The sequence below is a fragment of the Canis lupus genome, chromosome 12, assembly GCF_003254725.2.
Source record: "Canis lupus dingo isolate Sandy chromosome 12, ASM325472v2, whole genome shotgun sequence".
In the NCBI taxonomy this organism is placed as follows: domain Eukaryota; kingdom Metazoa; phylum Chordata; class Mammalia; order Carnivora; family Canidae; genus Canis; species Canis lupus.
The window spans coordinates 14,652,356-14,678,956 of NC_064254.1; the positions used below are offsets into that span (position 1 = coordinate 14,652,356).

General features: G+C 38.9%; 1 protein-coding gene across 2 annotated transcripts in view; it reads right to left on the bottom strand.

Moving 5' to 3' along the window:
- RCAN2 (regulator of calcineurin 2) overlaps nt 1-26,601 on the bottom strand; it is a 260,454-nt gene that overhangs the window by 94,487 nt on the left and 139,366 nt on the right. Inside the window, exon 1 of one of the 2 annotated variants that reach the window (XM_025418938.3) lies at nt 2,431-2,744. The exons of the other annotated variant lie outside the window; for it this stretch is intronic. Within the exon in view, the coding sequence (XP_025274723.1) occupies nt 2,431-2,517 (87 nt within the window). The 5' untranslated portion in view covers nt 2,518-2,744. Of the gene's footprint in view, nt 1-2,430; nt 2,745-26,601 lie in introns of those variants that run through there. 2 annotated transcript variants of the gene reach the window in all.

The following is a 26,601-nucleotide window of genomic DNA, read 5'->3' on the forward strand; positions in this document are numbered from 1 at the left end:
TTTCCCCTTTGTAGTAAGCACAAAGTAGATCTTTGCTTAATAATGTCACCATTACACTAAATGATTAGATGTCTGAAAGGAAGAGCTATGTTTTCTAAGTTTGTGTGTGTGCATGCGTGTGTGTGTGTGTGTGTGTGTGTGTGTGTGTTTGGGGATCTGGGAGGGAAAACAGGTTCTGTGTCCTGGATTGTCATTGTAAACTCAGTTGGAGTTAAGAAATCCCAGTTAACTGGCAAAAGTAACGTATCACCTTCAGAGGATGTCTAAAAAGATGACAGTGACAGTTATTCAACACCATGTGTCAGGCACTGTCTTAATTATTTCACATGTATAATTTTATTTAATCTTCCTAGCAAGCCAATGAGGTATAAACTACTGTTATACCTACATTACAGGTGAGAAAATAAGGCACAAGAAAGATTAGGTACCTTGCCCAAAGAAGCAAACGATCGTGATTCAATGGTGTCTAGCAGTAAAGATATCTAATGCATCTTTCTGCTGCGAGTCCTCCCAGAAAACTCCATGAATTTCTGATGAACAATGTGAGCTGCTTTATAATGTGGCCCTGACTCACTCTCCTCTCTCCCCTCCAATCCCTCATAGAGATCCTACTGCAGTCTAGTGCATTGACTCACTCAACTGCAAAATGGAATGCTTTCCATCCTCTTGCCTTCTCTCTTCTGTATCAAAATCTACCCATCTTCAAGTATCACTTGTTCCACAAAGCCATCCCAGCCGCTCAAGGACAACCAGCTGTAGGAATCTTGTGTCCCCTTAATTCCATAAAACACTCCCTTTCCTTATGAAATATTGTATGTCTTTATCACTGATACATCCATCATATAAGCATATTTTAAGCTCCTTCCTGAATAACCACAATACCTTGCAAACTGCAGATCCCTCATCAAAATGCTCTATTGTTTCTCAGACTAAAAAAAAAAAAAAGTTCAGATTATCTTATGACGTTTGCAGAGCACACATGTAATCAACAGAGAACTGTTAAGGACAGAGGAGAACTATGAAGTTTGCCTTGACATACACGGAATTCTGTTCCAGCAGCTGCTGGAAGATGTCTCTCCATTCAGTTACCCGCACCGGACTTTAAGTTGGTTTTAAACTGGAGGGGCTTTGATGGCTGCTCTCTCCCCTGGAGTGCTATGACAGGTCTGACCGGCAGCATGGAGAGTCTCTGCATGCATGTTTCCACCCCAGACACAAGCATAAGCAGCGCCAAAGCATTATATTCTAATTTTCTGAGCCTCAATATGACAGGTGGTAGACACTTGCACAGCACTAGAAGAACTGCTAAACACGGAGCCACACATTTGAAATATGCAGGAACAACAAATCGGATTCTTGAATCCGTGTCAAGAGAGTGTTCAAAACCGCAGTCCTGAATGACAGAGCCAAGTGTTATGCTAGTGAACATAAAATCCCCACCTGGGAAGCCCCAGGGTGTCACCTACACACGCAACAATGCAGAATTCAGGATCTTCCTTTAAGTAAAGACGAAGGTGAGGGCAGAAAATGATTATGCAGTGTAATTCCCCTTTGCTTCCTCCCATTACACAATGAGTAACTGTCCTCTCTGTGTGAACTATTAAAATAAGAAGCTTCTGCTAATTCTTCTTTGAAAAATAAGAGAAGGCATCAAACTCCCGTTTTATAGGCATGGAATCTTTTTCATAATATAAAACCAAATGGAGGAAAACAAGACTATCAGCAGGGGAAAATTACCCATGACAATTAAACAATTGCTGCAGACAATCTGTGGGGACCAAAGGCCTGGAATACTCCATCTTCGGATGCAAAATGTATTTATGCCTAAACTTTCTTTATGGACAACTGCTGAGGGAAAACGACTTGCTTCCTTTGCCTGACAAAGAAAATTTCAGTGGCTGCTCTCTAACTTTAATTTCCAGAGAGCCAGAGATTGAAACTGCCGTCTGTAGAACAGCTTTTGTTCAATTTGAGGACCACATCACACGGCACAGTTGAGTAACGTGCTGTGAAGGGGTTATTGCCCAGCTATCAGGGTATCTGGGTTGCGATGTTTATTACGTGTGCTTTCTTCCTCTAATCCTTGATGAATGCCCCTCTCGACATTAAGGACCGGCAAATTGTCCTTACTGACACAGATGCGAGACTACGAAAACATGTCTACTGTGAGAGGGATGACTGGGGAATCACCTAATAGAAAAGACCAGAAAAAAACAGACAATGGTTGACCTTATCACATTCCAAATGAATGTGCCAGTCCCTCTTCTAACTTAACTCTAATTAACCCAGGCACGCACTCACCACTTGCATTTCTAGCGCAGACTGTGAGCTGCAAACTATTAGCCAAAGTCCTCTCTCCTTAAGCTAAAAAGGCTCTGCCCAGCAGCTTCAGGAACAGCAACAATGGAAAGATAGATTGCAGGTGCATACCTTAACCTCCTGATTGGTAAAGACCTCGACATCCACCACACAGGCAACCAGAGTGGAAACATCACAGTCCATGCTAGGGGCTGGCATTCCCCCTCCCGAATTTTCAATCAAGAGCTCGGCGACCTCAGAGCTGTGCGTGACGGGAAGAGTCTCCAGGTGGATGTGGCCGTGGCGGGCCCGGGTGTCGCCTTGCCCTGGGGATCGCCGGCGCTCGGCACCTGGAGCCCCACTCCCTCTGCACGCACGCAGCCCGCGTCTGAGGCTGCACAGTAGAGTAATGAACGGCCCGGCTCTCTCATGGCAATGACATCACCACCAAGACTGACACGAGCTGAAGCTATTTTTTTCCCCCAAGCCTTTTATCTCTAGGCAGTGCAGTGGAGCAAATTGAACATGATTATGTGCTAAATCTGAACTCAGACTAAATCAATTCAGGCAGCGTTAGCTAGGAACTGAGTCATAGCCGTTGTTTCAGCCGAGTGCTTATGTTTGCAAAAAGCAAGGGGGAGAATCTGACACGAGAGGCTCTGCATTGGGAGGGTGGGTAAATAATTCTGCAGATGAGCCTCCTGAGGTTAAGGTGTGACAATTTTCTGCCTCAGAGATGAGCAGGAAGTTGAGGCATTTTGCAAATTGCTTGGCCCCTGTTAATTGCTCTGTGCCTCTCGGAGCAGCCACACATGTTCCGGGCATCCTAATGCATCCCGGGCACAGGCTGAATAGAAATCCATTCTTGGAGTGACTGAAGAGCTGGTCGTCAGTCATTTAGGTGGCCTGGTAGGAGAAGATAATTAGAGGCTTCTGAAATTCTGTTTGAGGCACATAAGTGCAGACCAGTAACTCTAAAAGCACCCTTCCAAGCATGAGATTTCAGGTTATCTCCAAGGTCATTCAAACCAAAAGCCATCGTGGAAAAGGAGCTACAGAAAACGTCTCATGCAGGGACAGATGGCAGAGTCTAATGGGCAAATGCACTGATGTGGGTCATTGTCAGAGCCTCGGGGCTCTATTTCGCCTGAGACTTGAATGTGTCTGTTTGCTTTTTTGGTCTTTCTTCCTGAGTGTGAACTGCTGAGGGGCAGGGCCATGGATAATTCACCTTTATATCTGAGACTTTAGTGGAGTGGAAAAAGAAGGCAATAATTGTTTAATGAATCAACCAAACAGGAATAGCCTTCTTTGACGGCAGGAGTGAGCAAAGAGAAAAGATCAGATTCATTTTTATTTTATCATTAGTTGTAAAAGTGCCAGTAGAACTCACAAACATTCTAGCAGGATCTGATCCCAGTAGGAGTGCAGTTGCATCTCTGGTGGCCATCAGAGGGTCATGATTTGCAACAGATTGGTGCCTTTCTAATACATGATTGGACAAAGCGTTCCAACTTTGCATGCAGATGAGAAAGATGATTTTCCAGACTAAAAGTACAAGTTTTATGGTTGGGTCTCATCAGACTACATTTGGATCTAGTGTTTCCCTTCAACAAGAGATTTCCCACACTAGATGAAAACAGTCTGCAAATACAAATATTTAGATGGATGAAATTGTGTGTGTGTTGTGTGTGTGTGTGTGTATCTGTGTGGCACTTACTATGTCATCCAGGGCACTATCGAGAATATGAAGTCATATTATGCATATAATTTAACTGTTATTGAGTGATGACTATATGCAAAGCTCTGCACCAGATGCTCTTAAGGATAAAACGATGAATTAGCAAAATTCACTATCCTCATGGAGCTTAAAATCCAGTGGAGGAGATAAGACATGGAGACACACATCTATACAATGAGGCAGTGGCAGCTGCGATGGTGGCTGAGGAGCTACAGACAGCATTTAGTGGCAGCACTGGAGAAAAAGCAATGGGTAATGAGAGCAGCTGTGGCAGGTGAGCATCAAGGAGAACATGGCCTCTGCTCTGATCTTGAAACATGGGTAAGGGAAGGGGTGAGGCCACGTTCTCCTTGATGCCCATCAGACAGGGACAGCAGACTAGAAATGCTCGGGCCAAAAAAAGAATATGTTATTTGAGGTGCAAGGCACACTGGAGCTTAAATTTGACTGGAGCCAGGGGGAGACAAGGGAGTAAGAACCAGATGACTCAAAGCCTTGACATACCCTTAGTGTCCACCCAGTTGACCATGGAATGCCAGGGAAAATTTCTGAGAAGGTAAATGGAGTTTATGTACATACAAATACAGTCAAAGTGTAATGTATATACAATGATGAATTAATCTTGAATACCACTGACATCTGTTCAAGGGTCAAAACAAAGACATAGCTATTATTTTCATATGCCATGGTATATGCTAAACTTGACTTTTTTTTAAAGTTTCATACCAGTGGCATGCTGGTGAGTGTCCAACAATAAGCTCTCTGAAAAGAAAAGTCCAATGTTCAGTGTTTGCTGACTTCTGTGGTGTAAATATTCTTATCATGGCTGATTTCAAGCAACTAATGATATAAAAGTCATTCGAATGTGAAGCTTGGAAGTGATGTCTATGGTCTGTTCACATCAGCTGATTGGGCTGCTTCCAGACCACCATTGTTTCAGTCCTGAAAACATTTCATCTGCAGAGGTTAGGTCCAGCATGCATGTCCAGAGCCCATCAAGGAACAGCAAGGCAGTAGGAGTAGCGCACTGTAGTCACTGGGATCTGTGCATTCTTTCACACTTTCTATTTAGGAAAGAGCTAGAAAGGACTCACATGTGTTATTTCAAGAAAAAGAGCCCTGCTATGATAAGTCTTGGCAGGAGGACGTTAGTCTATCCAGGAAGCAGACCCACTCAAAATTGTAAAATAAGTATATTCTTCTGATGCATCCTTAGTTTCTCCCTTCTGATTTGTTTCTGCACTGAAGATTCCTTCCTGTGCTTGAGCAACCACTAACTTTATGCTTTCCTCTTTTAAAACCTCTTTTCAAGGATGTAGCTTTCAATTCATTTATATTAGCATGAAATGACTGGTAACATCACAGAGGAATCTGTATTTTAACAAGGGGACCAAATATTAAGTTGAGTAAATAGTGTTTTAGGGTGGAATTATATGCATTGAGAGGGCATACAGTGATTCTAAAATAAAATTATTGGGTTTTTAAAACAGGTTGGTTCAACAAATTGGATATATAATACAATTCAATTGCCTATACAAAAGCAGTCATTTTCCTATAGACCAGAGCCTCTAGGGGGCTTCCTTGTTAAAAGAGTGTCCTGTTTTTCTAGATAGAATGTACTTTTTATAGCTGGGGGGTGATTGACAGGCTTGGAGGCGTCTGGGATATGTATATAAGCACCCAGGCTGGTGACTATAAGGCCCTACATACCGTGGCTCCTCCCTGCTTTCCCATCTCATCTCATATTTTCCTGTGTGCTCTCCATGTCCCACATCCACAGCCTTCTTGGCATTCCAAAGACGCGCCAAGCTCTTTCTCATCTCAGGGCCTTTGTACTTGCTATTGCCTTTGTCTGAACATATCCAGACCTCTTCAGGGCTCAATACTTCCTATCCTCATCTCTCAGCTCGGATACCATCTCCTTGGAGAAACTTCCTGATCACCTAAAATAAAATGTGTACACAGGCATGCACACACATAATCAATCACTATCCCACCATCTTTGCTTTAATTTTGCTCATAGCACTTTTCACTCTCTGAAATTACTGTTCACTTATTTATTATTTATTGTGTGTTCTCCCAACTAGAATTTAATCTCCACAAAAGCAGAGATTTTTGCCTATTCTGCTCACTGCTTATTCTCAAGGGCTAGAAGAGTGCCTGACACTTAGGAGGCACTCTATTAAATATCTGATGCATGAATGGATGAGTAAATGAATGAATGCATCTTAAAAGACAAGTAGAGGGACTCAACCCAAAAGAGGTGCCTCCTGTTCCAGGAGTTTTCGGAAGGTCTTTGCAGGAAGGTATATGGGCATGAAGTTTAGTGATCACCCCCATTCCTGACAGCTGAACCCTGGCACAGCTCTGCTCAGGAGCACCCTTCCCAGCTGAAGTGGTGATAAAATCTTAGGATTTATCCAAGCCACTGCTCTTCTAATGATTGACCATATTAAGAAAGTGGATGCAACATGATACAGAAGCCTTAGGCAAAGATCACTTTCCTGCCCCTCTGGCCAGGCAATTCTTACAGTCACCTCTAAGTGGGCAGGAGAAGATGTGTACCTCTCAGAGGCAGTAGCCAAATCTGCCTTGCTAGTGAGCACAGATATTCCCAGGATAGCTATGAGGTATCAAAGACTTAGCTCCTTCTATGTGTCTTTTGGGACCACTTGTTTTTAATGTTTATTACAGTAAACTACAAACATATTCAGAACAAGAGAGAATATAATAACAAGCTTTCCCATACCCACCAGCCAGGCGTGAGAATAACTTTGGGAGCCAATCTTGCTTCCTGTCTACCAGTGGGTCTCGGAGTGTGGTCCCGACCAATGGCTTTAGCATCATCTGGAAACTTGTTAGAAAGGCAAACTTCTGAGTCCCACCCAAGACTGAATCAGAATCTCTATAGAGGTGAGGCTGGTATCTATAGTCTAATAAGCCCTCCAGATGATTCCAATGCCAAGTCTGAAAATCACTGCCACATGTCCCCACTCGCTTCCAATTATTTTGAAGCAGATGTCTGGAATCATATCATTTCAAATGTAAATATTTCAGTATATATATCTCCAAAAGATAAGGGCTCCTCTTTGGAAATCACAATACCTATTATCACACAACCCAAAAAGAAAGACTGCTTCTTCAGTTCATCAAATATCCTGCCAGTGTGTACATTGCTCCAAACTACCGATGTTCTCTTTCTTCTCATCCGCTTCCTGCTCCCTCCTCAGTCCCATCCTGCTGTCCCCTTCCTTCCTTCTTTCCATCACTTGTTAAGTTTCCTCTATCTTTCCTCCAGCTAATTCAGATTCTATTTCTCACCTGAGCAAGCAAACATCCTAAACACACTCCAACAGGCTTCAATGAGCTTTGTTCACATTACTCTTATGAGCAAAGTGGAGCATTTGCTCCCAAAGTTAAGAGCCATCTGCATTTCTTCTTTTTCTGTGATACCTCACTTAGGTCTGGTCATCATAGGTCAAACACATTCTCACCCAAGGTCTCTTGCAGGTGGCCTTCCTTGCCATGTTCCCCATCTAAGCAGGGCTCACTCCTCCATAGAAGGTAGGTCTCTGCTCAATAGTCCACATCAAAGAAGCCTGCCCTCATCCATCTCTCGCCAAGTAGCACCCTCTCACTATCTTCTGCCTCTGTTTTATTTCTCCTCAAAGTACTTATCACTAACTGATGGTATACATTTATTTGTTTAGTTTCATTTTATCTCTACCATAGGAATGCAAGCTCCATGAGGGCAGGGCTCCAGTACCTTGTTCACTGTGGTTTCCCTATGTGCCTACAATGGGGCCTGGTGCACAATGAGAGCTCAACAACATGTGTTGGGTGAATGAATAATTGAATGAGTTAAATCCCTTTGCTCTGAGTGCCAGCTGAGGACAGGTGCTGCCAGGGACATGGACAAGACATAAGTGTATAAAATGGGTCCCTGTGAAGGAGAATGATCCTGGGAAGGGAGAGTGAGCCAGTGAAGGTGCCTCAGGTCATTGGGCAATGGGGATGGTGATGTGGGGGCAGGAAGGGTCCATAAGAAGTGAGAGAGACACTGAGAAGGGAGAAGGGACACAAAATCAAATGTCCCAATCTATAGCAGCCAGCCCCATGCTATGTGGCAGCTGCAATGCCCTCATTCAGGTTCAAGGACAGCCATTCCACCACTGTCCAGTTAGTACCTACTGAGGTCCTACACATCTCTGACAGCTAATCTCCAACTGGCACTCTGAGGAAGCCATCATCATTTCTTCTTTGCCTTGTTTTCTTCCCCAGTTCCCAGGGTCTTATCCCTGCTTCGATTCCCCCCTCTAAGAAGACATATCTCTCCTTTCCAACCTCTGCATCTGAATTAGATGGTTCATTTTATATGAGGCAGCGCTATGCCTACGAACCTGACGTACTTGAAAAATGACAGGGATGGAAAGAAATAGGGTGTGTGCTTAGCATTCCTGTCTTTGGACATTCAATTCTCTGGGACCTGCTCCTCCTCCTTCCATCCTGGAGTCATCTGAGGTGGCCCTCATCAGATCAAGCCAGTCAGAATTTTTGTGAGGATTTTCCAAATCAAAACTGGGTCAGGAGAATATCAGTGATATTCTAGTATTATTCTAACCGATGCCTCCCTCTTTCCCCAAGCTAATTCTATTTCTGTCACTAACAACCAAAAAAAGTTCTAGCTAATTCACATACATACGCACGCATACACACACACACACACACACACACACACACACACACACACCTAGATTAAATAACAGGGGACAATAAAGTGGGAGTCATTCATCAGGTTTTCCAATTGCCTGGTTGAACTACCCCCCTTCCCCATTTACATTAGAGGTGGGGGGATTGTTACCAACCTAAAGCCCTTCTGAAGTAACAACAGGAGTCCCAGGATGGATCTCTCCAAAGAAAACCTTACAGAATCAGCTTTCCATCTCCGATGGTTTTGCCCTGTTAATCCCCTTTTCAGGTTTTGGAACTATCTAACTAGTATTAGGTCACCTCCTTTGAAAATCTGCATACTGGTCTGATACCTCCCTCTACTTGCAATGTCATATTTATTATTTTATTGTGTCTCAGTTGCAACTTGGAATTTACCATCCTGTCGCACATCATTTAATTAGGGCTAACTAATCATTAGCATTGTGTTATTTAAACTTCACAATAGGCCCCATTTAGAGAGTGAGGAAGTAATTTGCCTCAGGTCAAATAGCTAGAGAGTGGTAGACCTACGTTAAATCCAAACCACTTATCTCCAAAGTCTGAACTCTTCTCTGCTACATAAACTTTGACATTCTGAAGGACAGAACATGAACACATCTGCACATTTGAAAGCATTCTAGTAGTGATGTGAAGGCTAAATTGGAAAGTATCAAAGTCAATCTTCAAGGAGATGGTGCCAGTGACAAGAGTGGGTTTCTTATAGAGATGAAAGATTCTACCTACCAGCAAAATCAAGAAAGCCTTAGGGCGCCTGGGTGGTGTATTCTGTCAAGCTATTGACTCTTGGTTTTGGCTCAGGTCATGCAGGGTCGTGATCTCAGGGTCATGGGACTGAGCCGTGTGTCAAGCCCTATGTTGGGTTCTGTGCTTAGCATGGAGTTTGCTTGGTACTCTCTCTCCCTCTTCCTCTGCCCTTCCCTTCTCTGTTCTCTCTCCCTCCCTTCCTCTCTCTAAATAAATAAATCTTTTTAAAAAATCAAGAAAGCCTTTATGAAAGAGGAGGGCATTTGATATGGATACTGGGTAGAACTAAGATGGATCCAGATCTTATGAGAAAGGTTAGGGGTTTAAAGACCAGTGTATAGGCCATTTAGTTGGAATGGGAAGTGTGAAGAGGGCCATAGGGAGTTATAAGATCTGAAGGGAGGTCATGGCCACATAGATGAGGACTTTGAATGACAGGGAAAATAGTGAGTATATTTCACTCAGTAAAGTACAGAATCTGTCAAAAGATTATGAAAATATCTGTGCATTAGGTTGAATTGGAATGAAGACAGACTATAAATTTTCATAATCCAGACTCTTGCCAGAAGGCACTGAGGGGCTGAATTATGGAGTTGGAATAGTAATGTAAGGAAAAAGGTGGATATAAGAAACACCATGGAGATAGAATGTTTAGGATTTAACAATTAATTGACTGCCAAAGTGATGGTCTAAGGATGGGGAATAACCCGAGGGAGGCAGGTTCGAGATACCAGAAAAAAAGAGAAAGGGAGGCAAGGAGAGAAGGAAATTCTGAGGTTCCAAGTCTGGGTAGATAGTAGTAACTTTATCTGCAATAACTTAGGTATGTCAGTGACAAGAGTAAAATGTGATCAATTTTATATATCCATGACAGATACAAGTCCACAGTTGTTCATTTCAATCTTTAGATAATATCATTAATCTTTACATTAGCAAAGAAAAAGGCAAATAAAAGAAGGGTAAGGGTAAACCCTGAGATTATGACTTGTAGTGATAATAGTGCTAGTCTTTATATATATATATATATATATTAATCAGGAATGGACATTACTGCAAAACTGTTCTAGTTCTGACTTGTCAAAACTCTAGAAACATGTCCCCCACCCCAGCCCATCCTCCTTATGTTAAAACCTAAGACATGTGAAAAATAACATGCAAATCTATGAACAGTAATCATTCTGCACAACTACCTACCCTCTTTTAAAAAGGCTGAGGCTTTAGTCTGACATGTAAATACATGAAAGTATTTGATAAGTCTTACTTTTTATTTGAAACTAACAACTTATGGAGCACAAAAATACTTCTGGAAAAGCAAACGTACCATTTTTGGAGCTGAACTTCTAATCTTCCACCCAAGTCTGCTACTCTTCCTGTATTTTCCATTTCAATTGTGACACCTTTCACCCAGTCACCTTGCATCACAACCCCAGTCACCTTTGATTTTTTCCATTGGCAGCCCAAAAGGCTGGTTAATCCAGAGTCTCAGTAAAGCTGTCAAAGGGCCCTGTCTCTCTGACTCTGTCTTCTGAAGGTCAATGTCATTCCAAAGCTGATTGCCAGAATAGCTGTCAGTAGCAACCACTGGTATATTTCATTCCACAACTGGTCCATTTAAGTCACCTGCTCACCTCTGAACAGGACTATGGCTGGGGCAAGGAATATGCTGATTGGCTTAAGCCAATTTGGATCCACTCTCCAGTAAAAAGTGTTGTTGGTTTTCTTTGAAGTAAGGTCGCATGAGAATGGATGGATGTGCAAGCAAGTATCAGGGTTTGGAGGAGGGTGGATGCTGGATGAGTATCTGCCAATGTCTATCAGTGTTTCAATTTTATACCTTTCAGAATAGGCTTTTGGTTGCAAATGATAGAAAGTGCTCTTGGCTAACTTGCAAATGACAGAAACTTCCTTATATGCTAGCTAAATAGCATATAAGGAAGTTAGCAGGTAGGTCTTACAGAATTAACAATTTTGAGAAAGACCTTCAGAAATTAGGTTGTAATGAAGAGGGTCTAAACTGCAGAAGATAACCTCCAAGATGATGCTATAGGAACAAATGAAATAGGATGCTACCACTGGAACCCACAACCATCAAACTCATCACTTCTTTTCTGCTACCCTGAGTGATATCTAACTGTTCCTGTGACTTTGTGTAATACTCTCTAATACTTCAGCTGGTGAAGCCTGTGTCATGTACCCTAAGCCCAACTGCCAGGATATTTAGTTAGAGAAATGTTGGTTCCCATGGCCTCTTAGTAGTAGGTGGTAGTTCCAACAAGGATCACAGAGAGGAGACTTCCTCAACATAGAACAGGGGTGGGATGCTGGACGGCTTGAAATTAACAAGGGTCCACTGTCAGCCTCCTACCTACTGTGCCTCCTCACCCACTCACCTTTTTATTTAATGCCGTTGGATTCATCTTTGTAGATTGAGGTCTGATATCACTCCCTTGGCTCAATATCTTCATTACTGGTAGAATTAAAAGTATCTTTTTTTTTTTTCTAATATGGTAACACCAATCTACTTCTCCAACCATTTTTTTCAACTGCTACTCTGCACATATCCTATTTTCCAAACGAACCGAACTTCTTGATATATGTCACATTATCAAAAGTACTCTGTTTCACATAGGTTGCCTCCTATCATTGCAATCATTCATTCATACACTCAATTCCTTCGATGATTATTTACTGAACTGAGTATGACCCAGTACACAGGCACTGGTCATACAAAGATGGCAAGGCATTATCTCCTTTTCGAAGGAGGTCATGGTAAAAGTAGTAAAGAATTATAATATGATAGGACAAGCTAGGATAGAATAGAATATTATGTAACATAAATTATATTTGCTACAAATGATGTTGCTACAAAGTAAATTGTGAACATAGGATAAGAAATATCTAAGTTTGTCACAGAGAGGGGGCATTTAAAGAAGATTTCCCTAAGAAAGGAATATTTTGCTAAGCTTTGAAAGTTAAGTCATTTGCTAGTCTTCCAGAAGGGGAAGCAAGTAGGGAGGTGACTATTAAGTGAAGTCAGGAGCAGGGCATTATGTAGTGAAGTATGAGAAACGATGAGTAGACTAATATTGCAGAAATTCCCAGGTGGAGTCAGATTAGGGGTAGACAGCCATGGAAAATGCACCTAGACTAGGAGGCAAAGGCCTGACTGATGAAGAGTTTTGTGAGTTATAGATAAGAAATTCAATTTTGTTCCAGAGGGGGAGGGAGAGAGGGAGAGAGAACCAATGAAGGCTATAACAGTACCTTCTTGACTCTCCCTGTTTCTAATTTCACTGCTATTGTATCTTATCTTGCAAATGCTGTGCAGCCAGACAGATCTTTCTACCAAGGTAATATAATCATATTACTATCCATGAGAGTGGGGTGCAAAGTTGGAACCAGTAATATATATATATATATATATATATATATATATATATATATATAATGATTCTTAATAAGAATAATATTCTTAATAAGAATATTAAGGAATCATTAAAAATCCAACAGGCAAATAGGTCCCTAAGACCTAGTGCTCTAAAAACCTCATGCTACCTTAGTGAAAAGTCCGCCTCCACCACTAAAATAATGCACATTACTTCCATATAATGAACATAAATAAATTATAGCTTTTACCCCACTGTATACTCAGCACTCAGCATGTTGCTAAGCATAAAGCATACAGCAAGTAATCAAGATAATGTCTGATAAATGGATAAAAGAATTCCAGAGTGAAAGACAAAACGAGCTAATGCCATCCTCACTTCCTTTCGTGGATGGATTAGTTCTGAGTTGTAATACTGTAGCAACAGCTCTATATCCTTTAGACTTTGGTACTCAGCATGAAATTCCTTGCTCCACCACCCTATTCTTTAACTCCTCAAGCTTTGAAAGTCCTAGAGATTTACACTGGAAGAACTGAGAAGCATAGCCATGAAGTCTCTGAGGCATTTATGTGTATAAATAAAGAAAAGTTACTGAAAGCCCACCAAAGGCTTGCACTCCTTCAATAGTACAGAACTGTAGTTTCCCATTAGGGCTACAGTTCCCAGTCCAAGGGTGGTCCTGTGACTGTTTTGTCCAATGGAGTAGAAACAGAATTAATGTATGCCACCTTCAGGACCAGCCTATAAGAACTTTCTTTAGGACCCTCATTTCTCTTCTTTAAACTGATCTTTGGAGCCAAGTTTTGAAGATGGTAGAGCCTATGTCAGCCTAGGTCTCTGAATGACTGCATGGAGTACATTCCCATTCCCTTCATCATCATCCTCTACCACACTGCTAATTGGGTTTTACATGAGTGGAAAATAAAACTCTCTTCTGGTAAGCTCCTGAGATTTTAGAGCATATCTGGTACAGCAAACATCATCACCCTAACTGGTACAGCATCCATGCATACATGTGTATGTATTAAAATACAGGGAACTGAGCGGGGAATATTAGAGAGGGAGACAAACCATGAGAGATTCCTAACTCTGGGAAACAAAGGGTTACAGAAGGGAAGGTGGGGTGGGGTGGGGTAACTGGGTGATGGGCATTGGGGAGGGCACTTGATGGGATGAGCACTGGGTGTTATACTATATGTTGGCAAACTGAACCTAAATAAAAACAAATAAAAAAGAATAAAATTTCCTTGTAATATGTAAAGGAAAAGAAAAAATACATATCAGTGCAAAATCCAATTTTATACAGAATCAAAAACAAAATGGGGATAGAGCCAGAAGTAAGACCATTTCATCCCTGAATGTGGAAAATCTTTCATTTTAAAATTTAATTTGAATGTCTTAAATCAGTAATTAAGCAGGTACTCGTATTGTTATTTGATGTATAATGGTCAGTATGTGTCAAGACAGAGACCAAGGGAAAAAAATGGAGTTTGATAAAAGAGCTGGAAAGCAAAAAGGATAAAATGAATAGGATCAGAAACGATTTTCTGGTAAAGTTCATAATTTTTTAAACAACTGATTTAGAAATAAACACTTATTATGATTGGTTAGACTTCAAATAAAGAAATCTAGGATTTATATAATTTTAGGATTATATGTAAGAAACATAACTTAGAAATAATGAGAAATACATTATGATTATGTCACTGGATCTTGTCAAGCTTCAGATTGCTAATGCCCCACGCTTTAAGAAGATCTCGTCTGCTAAAAATGTCATGTAGGGACATCAAATGGCTTGCTCTATATTTCTAAACATTCTAGGGCCAGCCTAAGAAGGAAGGCATGTGCATTTTGTGCATTTCATGTGGCTTCTTACCTCTCCCTCTTTGCTTTTCTTTATTCTAGCTTTATTATTTACCACAACAAAGGGAAAATAAAATGAAAGAAGATATGAGTTATGATAGAACATTGACTTTTTTAATGAGCATGGCACTGTGATATGCATTTGAATTTTGGGTGCTGTTACTTTTGCTGGACTATAAATCAAGTTTTCAATACTCTGCTTGTAAAAATGTAACTTGGGATAATCTTTTTTGGAATTCAAGAGGCTTTAAAAAAGAAATAAAGCACATGGAGTGCCTGAGTAGCTCAGTTGGTTAATTGTCTGCCTTCATTCAGCTCAAGTCATGATCCTGGGGTCCTGGGATCAAGCCCCACACTGCACTCCTTGCTCAGCAGGGAGTCTACTTCTCCCTCTCCCCCCTTCCACTACCCTCTTGTGCTCTCTCAATGTGTGCTCTCTCTCTCTCAAATAAATTTTTAAAATCTATAAATAAATAAATAAATAAATAAATAAATAAATAAATAAATCATACAGAAACTTCCACTTCCTATTAAATACAGAAAGTGCAAGAAACCATTGTTTCACTCTGTCAAAAAGAATAAGCCACATGAACTATGAAATCACCAATTTTTAATCACCCCCATAAGAGATTTAATGAAAAACAAACCTAAGTGAACTATATTTCATAAAGTAATTAGCCCTTTTCATGAGAGAAGAAATATACATATGTTTTCATCTTTCATGTAATAATGGGGAAAAAAAAGAATTTACCAAAGGCAGGTATAAGGAAAGCCAAGACAAACGCCTCAAAAACTTTTATGGTTTCATGTGGGCTAGAATAATGGATTTGAATCCGTAAGAGTCCCAGACAAAGAGTGTGTTATAAAGTCAATACTTTATCAAGACCAAAACTAAAATAAAGAAAAAGAGATTTGTGGGACACTATAATGTATTAAAGTATAAGTCCCAAAAGTAGAAGAGAGAAGGATGCAGAAGAAATATTTGAAAAGAAAATGGCCAAGATTTTCTGTAAATTCATTAAGGATGTCAATGCATACCTCCAAGAGGCTCATTAAACTTCAAGATGAGCACACTTAAACACAGTATAGTTAAACTCCTAAAATTCAAAACTAAAGAGAAATATTAAAAAGAAGAGGAGGAAAAAAACATATTACACACAGGAGAACCGCAATGAAAATGACAACAGACTTGTTATGAGAAATGATGGTGGCCATAATGCAATGGAACAACATATTTAAAGTAAAGACATAAAAGTGATTAACTATTGACCAAAATTTGTATATCTAACAAAAAATTACTTTCAAATGTGAAGGCAGACACTTATCTGATGTTTGTGAAAATCTCAAATAGTATAGTCACTTTGGAAACAGTTTGGTAGTTCCTGAGAAAGTTAAACATTAGTTTAAAATATGGCCCAGAAATTCTATTACTAGGTGTTTACTCAAGAGAAATGAAGACATATGTTGGTATAAAGGCATGTATGCAAATGTTCATAGTAGCATTATTAAAACAGTGAAAAATTAGAAACAATATAAATGTCTATCAGCTGGTTAATGGATAATCAAAATGTAGTATAGTCATATAATAAAATATATATTATTCACCTGTAGAAAGGAATGAGTGAACTACTGACATGCTATAACATCATTAAGCCTCACAAACATTTGCTAAATGTAAGGAAGCAAAAGATCACATGCATGATTTCATTTATATGAAATGTCCTTAAAAATAGATTAATGATTGCCTGCAGGTGTGGGTGAAAAGGGCGCTGTCTGTAAGCATAAAGAAACTTTTGGGGGGGAATGAAAACATTCTAAAACTGGATTTGGGTGATGGTTGTACAACCCTAAAAGCTTACTAATAATCACTGAATTGTACATTTAAGATAGATGAGTTTTATGGAATGTAATTTATGCCTCCATAAAGTTGTTAAACAATATGAAGACAAAATAAAGCAAAACATATTCAACAATAAAAAAGAATTAAAGAACTTATCCACTACTCATCTGAGCTACTAGAAATGATAAATAATATTCTTTCTATTGAAGGGAAGTAATCCCCAGTGGAAACCTAGATTGACAGAAAAGGATGAAAAAATACTAGAGGAGTAAATTTATGGGTAAATATACAAGACCTTTATATTATATTTATTTTAAAGTTCTTTTTTTTAAAGGTTTTATTATTTATTCATGAGACACACACACACACACACACACACACACACACACACACACACACACACAGAGGCAGCAACACAGGCAGAAGAAGAAGCAGGCTCCATGCAGGGAGCCTGATGTGGGACTTGATCCTGGGTGTCCAGGATCAGGCCCTGGGCTGAAGGCAGCACTAAACCGCTGAGCCACCCGGGCTGCCCTATTTTAAAATTCTTTAAAGGATGATTCATTATTTAAAGTAATATAACAATAATGAATTGTAGGGTTTACAGCATATGCAGAAGTTAATTCTATGACAAGAGTACAATGATTGAGTAGGTGAGAAAGGAATTATGTTGTAATGTTCTTACTTTGTGAAGTAATATAATATTATTGAAAGTAGACTGTGATATACTAAAGATGCATATTGTAGTCTCTACAATACAATCATCAAAAATAACACAAGGAGGACTAGCTAAAAAGTCCACAGAAAGGGATCAAATGGAATACTAAAAAAATAATTGATTTATCCAAGAGATGGAAGTAAAGGAGAACCAGAGTAACACACACCAGATGGAACAAATAGAAGACAAATGCCAAGATGGTATACTTAAACACAACCATATTGATAATCACCTTAAATGTGACTGGATTATAAACCCTTAAATTATAAGGTAGAAAACATCACACTAGATAAGAAAGCAAGAATCTTTATATCTATATTCATACATGTGTGTATGAAACTTATTTTAAATCTAAAGACACAGACTACTTAAAAGTAAAAGATTAGAAAAATATAAACTATGCAAATAGTAAGTTTAAGAAACTTGGGTGTGTCTATATTAGTATCCCATAAAATAGACTTTAAGATAAAGAGAACTAACAGAGATGGGGATATAAGAATAGATATTTTATCATTTTAAAATCAAGAGAATATAAACTTTTCTTTGTCTCTGTCTTTATTTTATTTTTTTATTTTTTATTTTTTTTGTCTCTGTCTTTAAATATCTTAACTCAGCCTGCCCTTTTCTTTTCTTATGTTTCTGGGATAAAAAAAGATTACATTCAAGAAAAATATAATAATCTTAGTTATGAATGTAGTTAATAACAAAAATTCAAAATATGTGAAGCAGGATTTGATCAAAATAAAGGGAGAAATACAGATCTACAATTATGGTTGGATATCTTACAATAGAAATTAGTAGAAAATTAATTCAGGAATTAATGGAGATTAGTAGAAAAAATAAAATCCTCTCAAATTAAAAAAGAAAAAAATTAGTAGAGATAAAGAACATTGAATGACTTCACAAACCAATTTGACCTAATTGACATTTATAGAACGCTGTATGCAACAACTGCAGAAATACACATTCTTTTCAGATGTACATAGAACATTCCCCATGACAGACTATATGGTGCATTATAAAACAAATATCACAAAGTTGAAAAGGATCAAAATCACATAGATCACAAGTTCTCAAAATATGGTCCTGGGACCCTGTAGGGGTATTCAAAGTATTGACACATAATTTTTCTTTTATTCTCATTTTCTCATGAGTGTATAGTGGAGTTTTCCAAGAGGCTGACTGACTTGTGATACCACAACAGATTGTATGAAGAAGTGTGAAAATCCAGTTGTTTTCCACTAAGTAAGGCATTAAAGAGGTTTACAAAAAAATAGAAGTCAATCTCACTCTGTTCACTTTTTCTTTTTTGTTTTGGAAAATATAATTATTTTTCATAAAAATGTTATTTACATTAAAATGTTATTTTTAAATGACTTAGTAAATATTTTTAAACTTCTGTTTTAATATATAATAGGACAAATATAAATAGACATAACACACATAAATGAAAGTTCTTTGGGATCTTCCATAATTTTTAGGAGTATAAGGACGGTGAGACCAAAAATTGTGATAAGCACTGATATGGAATATATTCCCTGAACACAATGTAATTAAATTAGAAGTCAATAAAAATAAGACATGTAAAAACTCCTAAGTATTTGGAAATAAGACAATACTCTTATGAATAATTATTCAAAGAAGAAATGTAATGGAAAATTTATAAAAAAAGATTTTAAACCAAATGATAGTGACACAATATAGCAAAATTTGTGGGATATAGCTAAGGCAGTACTTAGAGGGAAATATATGGCTTTAAATGCCTATATTGAAAAGAACAGTAAAATTAATAAACTAAGCACCAATTTTGCAAAAGACCATTCAGAAAATAGAGTGGGAAGGAATACTGGCCAACTCATTTTATGAGGGCAGCATAATCTTGATGCCAAAGATTGTAAAGACGTTAAAGCAAATATGCATAATATTTTATTGATAATATGTTTAGAAATCTCTTATAAATATTTATGTGTAAGAATTCTAATACTAAAAATATATGTCCAACCATTAGGGACCATTTAAATAAATTATGACCAATTTATAGGGTGAGACATTATGCATCTATTAAAAGTATGTTCTCAAGGGAATTTATGACGCAGGAAAAGACTAAGTAAAAAAATGTAGTCTGATCCCATTACTATATATAATATACCTACATAGAAAATTTTTGGAAAAAAAAAAAAGAAAAATTTTGGAGAGAAATGCACCAAAACATTACCAGTGCCTAACTCTAGATTGGAGGGATTGCTAGTAATTTTGTTTTCATCTTTTATTTTGCTGTATTTTCCAAATCCTCTGTGATATAAACAGGCCACTTTAACAATAGGAAAAAACTCCAATCACTTGTTTAAGCAAAAATTTGGATAATGCATTATACCATAATTCACAAAATGATATTTCTCTGAAGAACCTTTGAAATCAATCAGTTTTATGTCTGCATTTTATAGACAGGAAATTGAGTTCTCCCTCCTGGGTGGACATATGTAATTTGTACATCAGGTCATGCATCAAGTCAGTGATAGAATCAAATCTAGAATCTGGATCCCCCTCCTCCCAATACCATGCCTCTCACTTTAGGGCACAATGTGAAGAAACTGACATTGTTGTCAGGTATACAGTGTAATCTGATATAATCATTGGTCTTTGGCCTGTGATACCAGGAGATTGATTCTGGTTTATACTGTAAGTTCAAACGTCAAATATTTAAACTTATGCTTACAAGTATATTATTAACCAACAAAAATGTAAGGGATAAGTAACTTTTATATAAAATTTTATATTTTATAAGGGAATAGATTATTCCTATCTAAATTTTAATATTTTTCCATGTTACCTAAAATATTCCAATTCACTAAAATCTCAAGATAAGACATTATAATTAGAATTGTCAACTGCACAAAAAGAGCTGAATAGTCTATCAAAGAATTCTGCCAAAAGAAAAAAAAAAGAAAAAAAAAACCCAATCAGTGTTCAAAGTGTCTAAGTTTCACTCAATGAAAGGTTCACTTAAAGATCATTCCTGCATCCAGAATTTGGATTGACTCAGTAAGAGATGTCTGTTGAATAAAAACTTTTTAAAAGAACAGAAGGTATATATCTCTTTTTTGGCATATGAATGAGTAAATTGAATCTGTGTGAGAATGAAAAATCAAGACCTTTTATTGTTCAAAGTCTGAAGAGGACAGCTTGGCTATTTGTAAGACCTGAACAGAATACTGTATTGTGATTTAAACCAAAGCAGCCATCATTTTCAACCACAAAGAGTAGATTTCCACAGACAGCACATCTAGTAAAGCAACTGAAAAAATGTTTGTATGACTTTCTGCTTTGAGGAAATTAACCAATTTGTAGTGAATCTAAGGTGACTGACCCAGTTTCAGTAGACAATGAGAGAATGCTTTTTAATTCTTTAAGTATCTAATAAAAGGAGAAAAGAAATCCACATTCAATGGCAGGATTAGTATGTCAGATCACATTCTCCATGATATGATTGGATAAAAGAGGCTGATGTCTATGTCTTCTGTCCTCAAACAGTTATTAAGTGAAATAAGAATCCTAAGTGACAGCTAGATTTTCTCTCAGGTTCAGGGAACATCTTTTGGGGCAATGGGCTCTGGGACTTCTTTCTATTCCGAGCCTGTTTTGAGGGGCTTCCCTGCTTCCCCACTGGTTCTGAAGCCCCACTCAGTACCCTTCACACACCCAAAAAGCTTTTTCCTGTCATATCTGACCCTGTCTTCATAAGCCTTTATCATTCAGTCAACATCTACTTGTAAGCACATTGGCCTGGGAATCAGGGTGCAGATTTAGTCTCTGTTTTGCTCCCTATGCTTGGCTTGAATGCCAAGTTATTTACTACCTCTAGCCTTTCATTTCCTCAACTGTTAGATGAGTGGGTTGGGTGAGGCAGGAAGAGCAACTTGGAGTGCCCTGTTGAGACAGATTCTGAGGTTGTTTCCAGAGCTCTCACAAAAGAACATTCAATCAGCAATGTCAGCCAGTGATGTAGAGGAGAATGGTGACAACAAGCCGTCCAATCTGAAATGCACGGTGTTGAGTGACACCTAAGTAAGAGTAATTCTCCCCAAATTATTGCCACTATTCTCTCTCCCTTACTACAGATAATTGAAGACTGTCTATCCCATATCCCAATATTGCTTGCTACCCACCATTAGGTATACTGACATTGCATTTACATTGTAAAGGCAAATATTGTGAATTCTATTTCACAATAAGAAAATTCAGTCAGAAAGTGAGCCATTTTCTCCAAACTGTACAGTAAACCCAGAACAATCACTAAATTTAGGAACATTCTTTCACTAATAAAAATCTTATGCATCATATTTACTTGTTTCACAGCTTGTATTATATATACCATGTGCAAGTACTGGATGAGCTGCTAACAAGGGGAGAGAAAGAAGAGAGGCAGGAAGAATAACTAAGGATTCCCAGTCTCAGTAAGTTTTAAATCTAGTAGGCAAGAGATATCCACAGATGGCAGAGGTCAACACACAGATGCCCATCTCAGAAGATGACAGCACTCTTCACACTGGAGTCCTCCTTGCTTCTTCTCTCCCTCATCCACATCCAAACCATATGCAAATCCTGTTGATGGAACCTTCAAAGTCTATCTCAACTCTAACCGTTCTTGCCTCTTCCACCCCTAACACCCTGGTTCAAACCATTATCTTCTCTCACATGGGCCAATGTCAGAGCCTCCGGACTAGTCTCCTGGCTTTCCCTCTGGTTCTAATACAGTCTATTCCATACAGAGGCCAGAAATACATACCTTTACAGAAGCCAATCAGTTCATGCCATTCCCTACTCTCACCTCCCAATAACATCCTACTACACTGAGGACAAGATCCGAACCTTCATCATGGTCTAAAGAACTTACCTCATCTGTTCCTTGCCCCCACTTGAGCTGATTTTCCACTCCTCTGCTCCTTCTTTACTATGTTCCAGCCATTAAGATGTTCTTGCTGTTGCTTTAACCCACCAAGCATATTCCTTACCCCAGGGCCCTTGTACTGTTGCTTGCTTGGCATGAATGCAAACCTCCAGACCTTCACATGACTCCTTCACTTCATTCAGGCCTGTCTTTGAATGTCACCTCTTCAGAGGGGCTTACCATCCTGTCTAAAATAGCATCGCCCCATTCTCTAACACCTTATCCTGCTTTATTTTTCCCAGGTGCACTTAATACCACCCACCACATCATGCATCATACTTCTTTTTACTGGTCTCTCCATTAGTATGTAAAATCTATGAGGGCAGGAACATGAAAGGTTGCATTCACTGCTGCAGGCCCCGCATCTATAATAGTGGGTGGCATGCACGTAGTAGTTCATCAACAAATACCTGTTCAACAAATGAATGAATGTAGGAAATAGCTAGAAATTGGGAGAAAAACCTGATACTGAACAACATCAAGGAGCATTATATTATAGTGTGTGTCCCCACTTTTAGATTATCTGCCAGTGCAATGTTGATGTTAAAAGATTTTTCTCGGTTTGAGAGGTGAGCAGCCTAGACAGAGAGGTATGATCACTGCATATAGTTCTAATCTTGCACGTAGAACCTGTTAATTATCTAGCACTCTAGTCAAAGTGTTTCAAGCCTGGAACGTGTCTTGCTATGGTGGAGTGCTGACACCATAAGGGCAGCTTGTATGGACATTTCATTTTGATTCTATTCTGAGATAGAATTCTGTTCTAAGACAGCAGGGATACGAAGGAAGCCACGTCCTTGAAAGTCCCTCGCATACCAATGCTCCACACTCCAAGAGGCTTTATCTTCTTGTTGCAGCTCTCACAAGATACACAGGTGAGAAATTTAATAGCTCTTCTAGTAAACAGCACATACTGCCAAGCTGGCAAAATAGGCTACCTCACAGACAGGAAAATAAGTGATTTAGTGGGACCCAGAGAATAAGTATCTTTGGCAATGATGGATGAACAAAACAAAATACACCTGCATGTGGTCGTGGATGGTTCAGGGAGTTGATGGCGCAGATTGTTTTTGTTTATTTTTATAATTAGGGAGGGGGTGGGTAGGAAGCCAGGAAATTGAGAGGAATGACATTTTTCTGCGGCAATCAGCTCTCTAGACTTCCCTTCCTCTGTCCTCAGGAACTCAGTGTACTTGGGATGTTCTTTGTGCTTTATCTCCTCTCCCTGTTGCTGTTTTTTTTGTTTTGTTTTGTTTTGTTTTTAAGATTTATTTATTTATTTGAGAGAGAAGAGAGAAAGTTCATAAGTAGCAAAGTCCATGCTAAGCGTGGAGCCCAACATGGGGCTCCCTCTCAGGACCCCAAGATCATGACCTAAGCTGAATCCAGGAGTCAGATGCTCAGCTGACTATGCCACCCAGGTGCCCTTCCTCTCCCTGTTTAATGCTAGCTTCTAGAAAAGGTTAAACACTCCCGATAACACTGTAACTAAATGACTTTTATCTTTAAAATAAGGTTATCCATTTCAGATTATAACTGGATTTCAACAAGCTCCCACTAAGCATAAGCCATGAGCATAAAGGTATACATTAAGGTGTACCATTAGGGTATTCCCTAGTGGAAGAAGGAAATTCTAGAGTAGGCCCCTACTGCGATCTCTGAAACCACAATAACTAGCCAGTCATTGTCTCTGTTCATAGGAAGGCTTGAATTGATGAATGTCCAAAGCCAGCTGATCTATAATAATCTAACATAATATTGCTTTAACCAGGGTGCTATAAATTCATAGCTTAATGTAAAAAATGATGGGTTAATCGATGGGATAAAGAGGAGGGAATGATTATTTGTACCAAAATCTCTAAGAATGGCTTATTTCCCTCCATCTCAGCCCATTCTTCTCCTCTGAGGACTGATTTCAGGGGCCGAGGGGCCGAACAGGAAAGTTACGTCATCAGGATGAATGGGCTCAATCAGCCTCTCCCCTTGGCTGAAGTATCTGATGGTCTCCAACAGGCCTCCCTGAGCTCCTATAAACGCCATTCCAAACCTGAAACTCCCCCTAGAATATTAGATAGAATATTCTCAAAACTGTGACTCAAACATTCATTATGCTCTATAACTTCGTGGAATTCATCCAAGTAAAATTCCCCTGGGAGATCCAGGCTCTGGGCCAGGAACAGGAAGTTGTCAGGGTAACATAGGGACATGGAGTACCTTGGAGGGATCAGAGAAAAAGTGGAGCTCTGTCTGACAAGGAAGAAGACTTCTGAAAACAAGAGTCACCCACTCCACATCTGAAACCTTCAGCCATAATTCGTTCTTGGGGAGGGCATTCTGAAAGCCCTCCAGACCAGGATATACAGATAGTGCATCTGTAGTAGGAGCAAGGGGAGGCTGACAGGTCCCTCACAGAGAACCCTTAGTAAATGAACTCCAGCCACTAGGGCAAGGTTCTCCATTAACTTGACAAAAACTTTGGGGCACCTAGGTGGCTCACTGGCTGAGTATCTGCCTTTGGCTTAGGTCATGGTTGTGGGGTCCTGGGATTGAGTCCCACAGCAGGCTCTCCACAGGGAACCTGCTTCTCCCTCTGTCTATATCTCTGCCTCTTTCTGTGTCTCTGATAAATAAATAAAATCTTTAAACAAACAAAACTTGATAAAAACTTCACCTCAAATAAAGAGAAATCTCCTTTTTGCATAAGGTGAGGACAAGTGTTTCGCTCTAACCCAGGCTTGGCTTAGAATTTGTTACAGTTTATAAAGGACATTTATAAATGTCCCTATTTAACCTCATAGTTAATACCTGAGAGTAAACATTAGGATGAAATGTGAGGTTTATTCAATACCTACTGCTTAACCGATTAATACTCATTTCAACTCTTTTTAAAGAGAAAAAGTATGGAAACTTTCCCAGGACAGTGTTTAATTTCCCAGGTGGCAAAGAAGGAAACACTGATTTATTTAAAGAGAACAGCAGTTGCTTGCATGAATTTGGAGCATGATAAATGGGAATTTTATATACATAATTATATACACAAGAAGTCTCTTTCCATGTTACCAGACCTTGAAACTTAAATTGCGTCGATAAATGACATTTTCAAGACCCATGGAATTTTCTTCTCATTCCTCATACAGACTTTCATTCTGGGAGTCATAAGCCCTAGTTTGCTTTCTCAGGATCTAGACATCTTTTGTTTGATGTAGGATCTAAACCAAGATACATTTTGTACAATTGAGAAGTGCAGTTTTCCAGCAGTTAAGTTTGCTTCTAAATGTCAGTCACTTTTATCCTGCAGTCTGTTATTAAAGATTTTAAGTGTTGAGAATGTGAGCACAGGCCACATTTGCACACGTGCATTTTGTATATTGTCTCTGTGTGTGTAGATTCACAGTCTTATAGTTGGAAGTGACCTTAAACTGCATGCAGAGCAGAGGTTTTCAATCCTGGCTATTTAGCAGAATCACCTTAGTAGAGCTTTGAAAAGTCCTGATCATCAAATTAGTGAAACTCAAATAAAGGCTGTTGTCTTCTAGTTGCCATTATGATTCCAACGTCGGTTTCTTGGCTTTGATGTGGCCACAGGAAAAGCTGGGTCTTCACTATATTTGCAACTTCATGTGAGTCTATAATCATTTCAAAATAAAAGGTTAAAAAGTCCTGAAACACAGGTCATATGCTGGACCATTTGAACCAGAAGTTCTTGGCGTGAGACCCTGGAATCAGCCTTTTTTCAAATCCTTCCAGGTGATTGCAAAGTGAGGCCAATGTAGAGTCACTGATCTTTTCCATCTACTTACCTGATGACTATGTATTTTACAGTCTCCGCACACATTGCTTACCAGTTTAATAGTAAAAACACACATTTCAGTTACTGAAAAAAAATATTTATTATGAGCTTACTAATATTCTAGGAAATATATGTTTTAGGCAGAATGCTTTGTTAATTTTGTAAATAATTCCAAAACTGTGTTTGAATAGACATTAGTTCACCCAAAAGATTTCTCAGCAATTGTTCACAGTGGCAGGAATGGACATATTATTATGGCATTAAGACTTAAATAATTACCATTGTAAATAAAAATACGGACACTTTTCCACAATGAAAGCTGGTCAAAAATAAAAGAATAATCTATTTGTTGCTTAATAGATACCTACTGAACTTTAAAACTTTTGCAATGCACAACTCGAATTTGTCTCCCCAAATAATAAAGAAAGGCAAAAGACCTTACTTAGGTATCAGCCTGAAATGAAGGCCAATTTGCCATAAAATGTATTTCTCAATCTAAAATTCTACAGCTCTGGTATTGAGTGCTGTGTATCAGCCCTATA